The 12602-nt window shown below is 43.0% G+C and overlaps 1 protein-coding gene across 1 annotated transcript in view; it reads right to left on the reverse strand.

Annotated features, from left to right (window-relative positions):
- Positions 1-12602, reverse strand: part of ascc3 (activating signal cointegrator 1 complex subunit 3) — a 363313-nt gene that overhangs the window by 70409 nt on the left and 280302 nt on the right. The window contains exons 35-36 of the mRNA XM_033021915.1: positions 9919-10030; positions 8144-8278 (exon numbers count right to left, since the gene is read on the reverse strand). Of these exons, the coding sequence (XP_032877806.1) occupies positions 8144-8278; positions 9919-10030 (247 nt within the window). The remainder of the gene's footprint in view (positions 1-8143; positions 8279-9918; positions 10031-12602) is intronic.

A 12602-nucleotide genomic window follows, 5' to 3' on the forward strand; every position in this document is an offset into this window, starting at 1 on the left:
TGTTCCCAATGTTGGGGGAGTCCAGAACCAGGGGCCACAGACTAAGAATAAAGGGGAGGCCATTTAAAATTGAGATGAGAAAAAACATTTTCACACAGAGAGCTGTGAATTTGTGGAATTCTCTGCCACAGAAGGCAGTAGAGGCCAATTCATTGGATGAATCTAAAAAAGAGTTAGATAGAGCGGGTCTAACTCTTTTTTAGAGGTCACTGATTGTGGATGATCAGCCATGATCACACTGAATGGCGGTGCTGGCTCGAAGGGCCGAATGGCCTCGTCCTGCACCTATTTTCTATGCTTCTATTTACAAAAGAAATCACCAATGACACTCACTGTTGGTCGCTGAATCATGGACGGTGATGAGTCAACATGCAGGAGTGAAATAGATCAGATGGTTGAGTGGGGACACAACCACAACCTCTCGCTCATTGTCACTGAGACCAAGAAGCTAACCATTGACTTCAGAAAGGGGAAGTCAGGAGGGCATGCGACAGTTTTCGTCAGTGGGTCAGTGGCGAAGAGAGTTAGCAGCTTCAAGTTCTTGGACATCTGGGTGGTGTGTGTATGGAACAAAATCATGAGAAGAATAGATTGGGTAGATATGCTGAGTCTCTTGCCCAGAATTTGGGAATCAAGAACCAGAAGACGTAGGTTTAAGGTGAGGGCGGGAAGTATTTAATAGGAACTTGAGCGGTAACTTTTTACACAGAGACGGCGGTGGGAACGAGCTGTCAGAGGAGATAGTTGATGCAGTGACTATCCCAATATTTAAGAAACAGTTAGACAGGTACATGGATAGCACAGGTTTGGAGGGATATGGACCAAACGTGGGCAGGTGGGACTGGTATAGCTGGGACATGTTGGCCGGTGTGGGCAAGTTGGGCCGAAGGGCCTGTTTCCACGGCGTCACGCTGTATCATTCTATGTCTCAATGACTCTATCAACAACTCGGATAACTTGTCCTGGGCAGCACATAGATGTTACCATGAAGTTGTTTAAAGAGGTTTAGTATGTTTCCGAATACACTAACAAACCTTTACAGATGTACTGTGGAAAGTATCCTGACTGGTTCCATCATGGACTGGTACAGCAATTCCAACACAGGAATACAAGCGGCTGCAGAGAATGGTGGGTTCATCCTGGCCCATCATAAGCACAGACTCTCGCACCATCCAAAGCATCTGTGTGAGATGCTTCCTCAACAAGGTGGTACCCATCCTCAAGGATCACCATCACCCAATTCATACCCTCTGCTCACCCCTACCATCGAGCAGAAGGCACAGAAGCCTGAAGTCCCACATCACTTGGTTCCGGAACAGTGACTTTTCTGCAACTATTAGGTTCTTGAAGCAGAAGGTAGACAAAAGTCTGAAGATGGGTTTCGGCCCGAAATGTTGCCTATTTCCTTCGCTCCATTGATGCTGCCGCACCTGCTGAGTTTCTCCAGCACTTCGATTTTCCAGCATCTGCAGTTCCTTCTTAAACGGGTTCTTGAAACAACTCGCACAACCCTAACCCTATCTCGAAGTGTAACACTGCAGTTAACACTTGACAATAATACACCTGAACCATTCACTTTTCCTTTTTTAAATATGTTTTTGCATTTGCTTTGTTTTTTCGTTGTCTTTCTTTCAGAAACGTTTTGTGAACTTATGTAGAATTTAACGTGTTTGTCAATGTGCCTGTGATGCTGCTGCAAGCAATATTTTTCATTTTACCTCTACCTTACTGTATTCGACTTAACTAGACTTATCGCCTACATATTAAACAAGCATAAACCTCTCCTGCTCATAAACAGGTCCAGGTTAGTACGGGCAACCTTAATGGGCATGTGAGTGCAATTAATGGTTGCATGCATGTGGGAAGCCAGCAACGACACCTGTTCTCACTAAAATCAAAATAGACAATATAATTTCTCGACAAATGCAATGCCTGGTAACCTCTGTGTTGTAGTAATGAGCAGCAAATTGTTTTGCAAAAGTGCATTGCTCCCTATAATGTGTGAGCCCAGACCAACATCTCCATTGGCAATGATTTCACCAGAAATTATCGCCACTGAATAAAGTCGAAATAGATGATGTAGCATGAAAGCACGATTGGTTTCTTGGCCGAGGGGCTTAAAAATGTTCAAAACTGCTTGTTCTTCATCTTGCACTTTTCAAACGTCAATTTTTACAGGACAATCTGGTCCTTTAACGTGTTATCAGATAATCACCAAACTATTAAGCAAAATATATGTGGTGTTTTGAACTTTACAAATTTAACAGATGTGGTCCTCGTTGTATTATGAATCAAACTTCAATCCAGCCACTTCTTTTGTCAGGAAGTCTGGGCAATCATATACAGAGAATGAAAATCTCCTTTGGGGGAAATGAGCTGCAGTTATCTATTGAGACTTCTAACAACATCACTTGTTTTACTTAGCATCTGAAAATGAACTAATAGTGCTGCATATTTCTTGATCTGCCACTCATGCCTTAAGAATTAGTGGGACCACCTGAGTTTGTTTTTTAAGCATAACTAAAATTAATCTCTCCCGACAATTTTCCCACTGGGACACTTGAGAATAATGATTTCCCTTTTCGACTGCCCTCCCTGTCTACTGGAGAAACCACTCTTCTCCAACATAGCGGATAAGATGGAAGATAAAATTCTGGCTGAGGATTAACAGGGAGTCAGGGATACATCTGCTCACTCTGACTGAAGCATGATTGCCCAATTACTGAAGCATAAGTATCTCGGCTAGTGCCTTCTCATTGAAAACCAAGTATATTAGCTGCTTATCTCTATCATCAGTGAAAGTTATAAACACAACCAAATTAAATCACAGAAAAATGTGTTTGGAGTGGCTACAAAGCAATAATTTAACATCAACCAGTAGTTTGATGAAGAAAATGTTTAAGTTATTAACGGAAAGGAGATGGGGAGGAGAGTAAAAGATGAGAGGAAGTTTAGTTTAGGGATACAATATGGAAATAGCTCTTCGGCCCTCCACTATGATCATCTGTAGACTAACTCTATGGTATTGCATTTAAGAAGGAACTGCAGATGCTGGAAAATCTAAGGTACACAAAAAAGCTGGAGAAACTCAGCGGGTGCAGCAGCATCTATGGAGCGAAGGAAATAGGCAACGTTTCGGGCCGAAACGTTGCCTATTTCCTTCGCTCCATAGATGCTGCTGCACCCGCTGAGTTTCTCCAGCTTTTTTGTGTACCTTCTATGGTATAGCACTTTTGCATCCTACACATTAAAGGCAATTTACAGAAGCCAATTGATCTACAAACCTGCAGGTCTTTAGAATATGGGGGGGGGGGGGGGGGGGGGAACAGAATCAGCCAGAGAAAACCCACGCGGTCACGGCGAGAGCATACAAATTCCACACAGACAGCACCTCCAGTCAGGATCACACCCGGGTTTCTGGCGCTGTGAGGCAACAGCTCGACCGCTGCGCTACTGTGCGCAGATGGAACAAAAGTGATAAGCATAGATATTTAGTTTACCGAGTCTGCACCGACCAGTGATCCCCGCACATTAACACTATCCTACACGAGGGAACATTTGTGCATTAATACCAAGCCAATTAACCTACAAACGTGCACATCTTTGGAGTGTGGGAGCAAACTGAAGTTCTCGGAGAAACCCACGCAGGTCACAGGAAGAACATACAAACTCCGTACAGACAGGCACCCGTAGCCAGGATCGAACCTGGGTCTCTGGCGCTGTAAGGCAGCAACTCTACTGCTTGCGCCTGCGTGCCGCACACATATTCTGTGGAGCTGTGACTGTGAGGTTAGAGCAAGTCACCCATATCACAATGATTCAATTATATTTTATTCTCAAATGTACCTAGGTGCAGTGAAATACTTTATTTTGCATACAATCCAGTGAAATCATATAGCAGATCTCACCTAGGCGGTACGGTAAAGATAGCGGAGTCAGGGGATATGGGGAGAAGGCAGGAACTGGGTACTGATTGTGGATGATCAGCCATGATCACATTGAATGGCGGCGCTGGCTCGAAGGGCCGATTGCCTACTCCTGCATCTATTGTCTATTGTACGCAAGTGTTGCCAGTTTCTGTGGCGCTGACAAAGTTGCAAAAGTTCACTGTTCAGAGCCATAACTCGGTGCCGCCACATGTGGCAGCAGGCCTACCCCCACCCTTCCATGCCGGGTCTTCCTTTGTTCTCAGCGGCACCCCTACACCGGGTCCCCCTTCGTTCTCGCCGGTCCCCCCTGCTGGGTCCCCCATCACCGCATGACTACCACTGTTTCTGAAGCTGCATTTCTCTTTAGTGGTCTGCCTACAATTGTTTCATGCTCATAGTCTCTTTCTTCACCTGCTTTTCTGCAGCAGTCAAGCAGTTTTTACCTTGAGGAGACATCCAGGTGCTGGTTCTTGCACAATCAGAAAGACCCTGTGCAATACAGGGACTACTAGCGGTTAAACCAACAATAATGCTTCAGCGTTTAAGAAGGAACTGCAGATGCTGGAAAATCGAAGGTACACAAAAATGCTGGAGAAACTCAGCGGGTGCTGCAGCATCTATGGAGCGAAGGAAATAGGCAACGTTTCGGGCCGAAACCCTTCCTCAGACTGCTAATGCTTCAGCAGCTGGCTATGACACATCCACCGATTAGATTGGTTGTGAAAGAATTTAAATGCCTTGTAGCAACATCCACATTCGGTGAATGAATTAAATGTTCTACTTCCAACGCAATATTTTAAAATATTGTTAATAGTTATGTCCATCAACTTACAGGATATCTCGTCACACCCTGTGAATGAGCCTCATGGTGTTCAAACAACTTATTGGCCAGGTCAATTTCAAAACCATGAACTGCAAGTTATGAGGAACTTCTTAAAAATCCACATAAATAACACTCATTGCTGTTCCCCTGTGCACTACTTTTAGATACCCCTTCAAAACATTCAAATCAAATTTGCCAGATGCAACACACCCATTACAAATCCGTGCAGGTGCTGCTTTAGGACCAGATTATTCCATGCACGTATTTCTGCAGGAATCAGTGACAGATGTCATATTAGCAAAGACATTATTGCACGCATGCAGCTAACATCGACCACAAGTATTCAGAGTGGGCAGAACACGTTGTTAATCAGCGGACAATACTGATTTGATGCAGTCAATGAACCTTACACAGCTGAACACATGCGGAGTAGTCAGGACAATATCATGTCAGCTCAATTATTTAGGCATTGGCCGAGTTCTCTTGGTCATAATCACAACCTGCACAGATGATAGGTGAGTACACCAGTGCAGTGAAGTTGTAAAATCTAACATGAAGTGAGAACAGAACTGAACTGCTGCACATTTCCAACACGTGGATTTTGAACCATTCACTGGAACATAAATGGGCATTCACTTGAATTACAGAATGATTGAGCTCAGGCCTCGCTGGGTGGGACAAGTTGCTGGATAACAAGATGTCAACTTGGCAGAAATAAAAGGCATCGAAAGTAAATATTTTAAATCACATCTATAAATTAAATGCTACATTAAAAAAAAAACATTCATATGAATTCTTCCTCCTTGCCTTCCACGTATGTGATTTTGTCTGTCCAATGCTTTTATGAAATGCTAGTCCATGCTGCAGCCAGTAAATGCAGTGCAGTATTCAAATTTAATTTTAGGTTCATTACTAGTTTAGCATAACTTTGTTAATTTTTAATTCAATACTACTGGAAGTAAACACTGGTTCTTGGTTTTTCACACAGAGAGTGGTGAATCTCTGCAATTCTCTGCCACAGAAGGCAGTTGAGGCCAGTTCATTGGCTATATTTAAGAGGGAGTTAGATGTGGCCCTTGTGGCTAAAGGGATCAGGGGGTATGGAGAGAAGGCAGGTACAGGATACTGAGTTGGATGATCAGGCATGATCATATTGAATGGCGGTGCAGGCTCGAAGGGCCGAATGGCCTACTCCTGCACCTATTTTCTATGTTTCTATGTTTATTTTTGAGGAAGTGGCCATCAGTCAGAGTATTGAGTATAGACGTTGGTGAGATCGCATTTAGAATATTGTGTTCAGTCTGGGCACCATGTTATAGGAAAGATGTTGTCAAGCTTGAAAGGGTTCAGAAAAGATTTACGAAAATGTTGCCAGGACTAGTGGGTGTGAGCTATAAGGAGAGATTGAGTAGGCTGGGTCTCTATTCCACGGAGTGTAGGAAGATGGGGGGTGATCTTATGGAGGTGGTACAAAATCATGAGAGGAATAGATCGGGTAGATGCACAGTCTCTTGCCCAGAGTAGTGGAATCGAGAACCAGAGGATAAGGGGAAAGGGGAAATGATTTAATCCGAGGGGTTACGTTTTCACACAAAGGATGGTGGGTGTATGGAACAAGCTGCCAGAGGAGGTCGTTGAGGCTGGGACTATCCCATCATTTAAGAAACAGTTAGACAGGTACATGGATAGGACAGGTTTGGAGGGATAAGGACCATGGGCAGGCAAGTGGGACTAGTGCAGCTAGGACATTGTTGGCTGGTGTGGGCAAGTTGGGCCGAAGGGCCTGTTTCCACACTATCACTCTATGACGAAGTACCATAACATATTTTATATCAACAGAAGGAGGCAGATGGGCCTCTGTTTAGCTTCTTAACTGAAGGACTACAGTGCTGCATGAAAGTAGCAGCCAACTGTATGTATTTAATGGGCTTGAGACCACTGACCTGATAAAATGTGCAAGTTCTACTGGTGAAAATGTGAAGCACTTTTATTATTTTTTAAACCTCAATCTAAAACAATAGTAGAAATAAAACATACTCACATGTGACACAGATTGGAGACAAAACTAGCTTCATGCTTTGGTCACAATGTAGTTTAGTTTAGAGACACAGCGTAGACACAGGCCTTTTGCCCCACTGAGTTCACACCGACCAGCAATCCCTGCACACTAGCACTATCCTACACACACTAAGGATAACTTATAATTTTCCCGAAGCCAATTAACCGACAAACCCGTACGTCTTTGTAGTGTGGGAGGAAACTGGAGCACCCTGAGAAAACTCACAGGTCACAAGGAGAACCTACAAAATCTGTACAGACAGCACCCACGGTCAGGATTGAACCTTGGTCTCTGGCGCTGTAAGGCAGCAACTCTACCACTGTGCCAACGTGCCGTCCTCAATCTTTAACTATGCAATTTGGAAGCATATTTGATTTCTTTCTACCAGGACTGAGGATATAATATACCATAGAAACATAGAAAATAGGTGGAGTAGGCCATTCGGCCCTTCGAGCCTGCACCGCCATTCAATATGATCATGGCTGATCATCCAACTCAGTATCCTATACCTGCCTTCTCTCCATACCCCCTGATCCCTTTAGCCGTGGAATAGAGACTCAGCCTACTCAATCTCTCCTTATAGCTCACACCCACTAGTCCTGGCAACATTTTCGTAAATCTTTTCTGAACCCTTTCAAGCTTGACAACATCTTTCCTATAACATGGTGCCCTGACTGAACAAAATATTCTAAATGTGGTCTCACCAACGTCTTATATAATTACAACATGACCTCCTAACCTCTATACTCAATACTCTGACGGATGGCCACTTCCTCAAAAATAAACATAGAAAATAGGTGCAGGAGTAGGCCATTCGGCCCTTCGAGCCTGCACCGCCATTCAATATGATCATGCCTGATCATCCAACTCAGTATCCTGTACCTGCCTTCTCTCCATACCCCCTGATCCCTAAAGCCACAAGGGCCACATCTAACTCCCTCTTAAATATAGCCAACGAACAGGCCTCAACCACCTTCTGTGGCAAAGAATTACGGAGATTCACCATTCTCTGTGTGAATTTTTTTTTTCTCATCTCGGCCCTAAAAGATTTCCCCCTTATCCTTAAACTGTGACCCCTTGTTCTGGACTTCCCCAACATCGGGAACAATCTTCCTGCATCTAGCCTGTCCAACCCATTAAGAATTTTGTAAGTTTCTATAAGATCCCCCCTCAATCTTCTAAATTCTAGCGAGTACCGATTAAAAGGCAATTTGTATTTCACAGTCTATTCTTTTTGAACAATTCCTCGTGGATGAGGAAGAGCCTGTTTTCACATTCCAACAAATGGAATAAAATTGCATCACGTTTGGGTTTCCACCATTTAGAACTCACCGTTAGAACTGATAGCAAGTCCTCCACATGGCAATCTGCATTCATTTTCTTCTTGAACATGCTCACAGTCGGGTGTTTCAGATAATAGTAAGAGGCTATTCGGCCTAAATCCAGTGACTGGAGGCTACGATTGTCCTGCAAGATAATTGTGAATTAATAGAAAAACAAATTAAAATGTAAAAGTACTTCATATTTTTCTATAAGATGTATAAGCAGAATTAGGCAATTCAGTCCACTGAGACTACTCCGCCATTCAATCACGGCTGATCTATCTTTCCCTCTCAACCCCATTCTCCTGCCTTCTCCCTGTAACCTTTGACGCATATTTTCTGAATTTTGCTGTTAAATTTTACAGTAAGTGCATTTGCCCGCATTAGGAGAGTATCCTTCTGTGCCTTGCCTATTTAAGAGTCCATCTGAATGTCTGTTTAACATAGTAATGGTATCGCATTCCACTGCCTATTCGTGTTCCAGATATCAGCCACTCTCTGTGTAAAAGAGAAAGTTAACATGCAGGTATAGCAAGTAGAACGCTGACCTCTATTGAAAGGAAGATGGAGTACTAAATTAGGGAAGTCTTGTCACAACAAAGGGCGGCACGGTGACGCAACGGTATAGTTGCTGCCTTACAACGCTCCGGGTTCGATCACAACTACGGGTGCTGTCGGTACGGAGTTTGCACGTTCTCCCTATGAACGGGTGGGTTTTCTCCAAGATCGGTTTCCTCCCACACTCCAAAGATGTACAGGTTTGTAGGTTCATTGGCTTGATATAAGTGTAAATTGTCCCCAGCGTGCATAGGATAGTGTTAATGTGCGATAGTGTTAAACTGCACAGGATGATGATGATGTGACCATACCCGCAGTTTCAATCTGTTATTTCGAAAGAGATATTCTTGCATTCAAAGTAATTTTAAGCATATTTGTTGTTGGTTCCTAATTTGCAAAAGATGCATTATGAGGAAGAATGGAGCAGTTGTAAATATGGAAAAATAAGGGGGGATCCTGTTGAAACATACAATTCTAGAGGGACTTAACAAGACATAAATGTTTCCCTTAAGGGGAGCTCATCTCATGGCACTGAAGCCGCAACCATCAACCTCCTTCCTCCGCCTCCTTCCTCTACTGAGCCAGGCGTTGTTTATCCACCATGGCTGTGAACTGTTCACTTTTCACAGCGGATTCTGACTAATCAACGTGATAAGATGGCAATCTTTTATTACAGATACCCCAGACAGCGAGGGCAGAAGAGTGTCGCAGCTGCTGCCTCACAGAGCTAGTGATCCAGGTTTGATCCTGACCTTTAGTTTAGAAATACAGCTTGGATACAAGCCTCATGGGCCGCCGAGTTCCACACCAACCATCGATCACCCCTTCTACGTTATCCCACTTTATCATCCACTCCCTACACACTAAGGGCAATTTACAGAGGCCAACCGACCTACAAACCTGCACGTCTTTGGAATGTGGGAGCACCTGGAGGAAACCCACGTGGTTACAGGGAGTATGTACAAACTCCACACAGACAGCACCTCAGGTAAAGATTGAACCTGGATCTCTGACGCTGTGAGACAGCAAGCAGCTCCACTCGCTGCGCCACCGTGCCGCCCTTTTATACATGGAAAATTCCTCGTCTGAACGCAGGAGCTTGTCATTTACAACTGTCCTAAATGGCCCACATTTCCAACCAAAGCCCTGCCTATAGACAATGAAATGAAGATGAAAACATAATCATATTACGGCACAAGAAGAGCAATTGTGCAAAGTGAGCCGTACCTCCCCCACTGATATGCAATAGGAACATTCCAGATCTGCAAGAGCCTTCTCCACGAGGTTGGACAGATATTTGTTCATGTTTTCATGGTTAATATCATCCAAGTTATAATAACTGTGAGAAAGCAGACAGTAGAAAAACATTAGAAATCAAAATGGATAGTTAAGCTCCACTGGGTTCACAAATCAGCATTTTCAAGGCATTTTCTTGGAAAATTGTATTCATCCTCTTCTCATGACATTCCATAGTACTTACGATGCTGATATTAATTCTTACAAGTGCTAACAAAAAACAAACACAACATTATTCCAAAAGCACCATTATCATTATCTCAAAGGATTCTCTGGCATCAATCCAAGAGCAGTTTCAAATGGCAAAATTATGACCTTTTACCTTGAGCTAACAATCTGTTCTGATTTTGCCTTTGAGCTAGCTTTAGAGTTTGCCTTTGGAGTATTACAAGAGAAAAAATGCCCGAATGCTACTGGGAATTCATCTGGAAAGTCTGAGTTAAGAAATTTCTCTACTCCAGATTGAGTTTATTTTCAACCATACAGCCACTATTTTTTTGGAATCACACAAAGGAATTTCCAAAGCCCTATATCCAGACAGGACAAGAATAGATTTCCCAATAAAAATCAGTAGAAAATCAACAGGAGAACAAATATTTTTTTTTCCCTTTTGACATCTATTGCAATTTAGAGGGTGGCACAGTGGTAGAGTTGTTGCCTTGCATATACAGAGACCCAGGATTGATCCTGAATATGGGTGGTGCTGGCTGTACAGAGTTTGTACAGTACGTTTTCCCTGTGGACTGTGTGAATTTTCTCCGGGATCTTTGGTTTCCTTCCGCATTCCAAAGACATACGGGTTTGTAGGTTAATTGACTTTGGTAAAAATTGTAAATTATCCCTAGTGCGTGGGGTAGTGATATTGTATGAGGATCACTGGTCGGTGTGGACTTGGTAGGCAGATATTAATTCTTACAAGTGCTAACAAAAAACAAACAAAACATTATTCCAAAAGCACCATCTGCACTCTATCTTTAAACTAAACTAAAAAGTGGTTACAAAGTAAAAATGGGCTTTCTGTATACTCATTCGCATTTAACTTAGTTCCACAATTGCTTTTTTGGAAAAGCTCATAGCGAGAGGATTTGAGTATAGGAGCAAGGAGGTCCTACTGCAGTTGTACAGGACCCTGGTGAGGCCACACCTGGACTATTGTGTGCATTTTTGGTCTCCTAATTTGAGGAAGGATTTCTTGTTATTGAGGGAGTGCAGCGTAGTTCATCAGGTTAATTCCTGGGAAGGCGGGACTACCATATGGTGAAAGAACGGGTTGACTGGGCTTGTATTCAATGGAATTTAGAAGGATGAGAGGATATCTTATAGAAACCTATAAAATTCTTAAGGGATTGGACAGGCTAAATGCAGGAGAAATATTCCCGACGTTGGGTGAGTCCAGAACCAGGGGTCACAGTGTAACAATAAGGGGGAAGCCATTTAGGACTGAGATGAGGAAAAAACGTTTTCACCCAGAGAGTTGTGAATCTGTGGAATTCTCTGCCACAGAAGGCAGTGGAGGCCGATTTACAATGTTGTCAAGAGAGAGTTAGATGTAGCTCTTAGGGCTATATCAAGGGATCTATATCAAGGGATATAGGGAGAAAGCAGGAACAGGGTACTAATTTTGGATGATCAGCCATGATCATATTGAATGGCGGTGCTGGTTTGAAGGGCCGAATGGCCTACTCCTGCACCTATTTGCTATGTTTCTATGTTTATTTTTCCTATTGCTACTGACTATAAGTTGGCGATATGCAGAGTACTGCCCTGCCGACTGCAGAAGGACTACAGTTAACAATATTGATTTTGGCATTTTTCAGTTGAAGGCAGAATCGGGAAAGGCGGCATGATTGAGAAGTTAAGATAAGCATTAGTATATAGATTTTATTTTGGAAGCTTTCCCACATATTTAGGGTTAATCAACCTCCCCCCATCCTAAATTCAGTCTGAAGAAGGGTCCTGACCCAAAATGTCACTTATCCATGTTCTCCTGAGATGCTGCCTGACCTGCTGAGCTACTCCAGCACTGTGTCTTCATCAGGAGTATTAGAAGTGAGGCTGAAGGAGAATGCTTGTGTTTATACAACTGGAGAGTTGGCAGGAATTCTCCACTCAGGGTTCAGTGTGTGCTGGATTCTCAGAGAAAGGATTGTTCAGTGCTTAAGAAAAGGGATTCAAGGCTTGGGTGGAGGGACCGATGGAAAATGAGACACCTTAAAGGAGTTACGTGGGTCAATTACAGAGGCAGACACTCATGGCATTTGCGGTTGTTGTATGGAGATAACGTTTAATTCCGGTAATCTATGATAATTGCAGGAGGCTTCTGATTGAAGGAAGTATATTTAACCCCCCATTCCAAAATAAATGTAATGTAATTATAAAAAAATTCTGGACTGTTGATTAGGAGATATAAGCTGGCTATTGTAGCAAATGTAAATATGAGCATTGGCCACGAGAGAGGAATTAAAAGATGGTTCACACAGGGAGAAAGATATTCAAGCAAGGAATGAAAATTAGCATGGGGAAAGCTATTTTTCCATAAAGTGGGTAATTAGTGAACAATAAAGAAAACATATTTTAGTTAAATATTTCACTTTGGTTGAATTTTGCACGCTTTG

This window comes from Amblyraja radiata, chromosome 5 (genome assembly GCF_010909765.2).
Source record: "Amblyraja radiata isolate CabotCenter1 chromosome 5, sAmbRad1.1.pri, whole genome shotgun sequence".
Lineage (NCBI taxonomy): Eukaryota > Metazoa > Chordata > Chondrichthyes > Rajiformes > Rajidae > Amblyraja > Amblyraja radiata.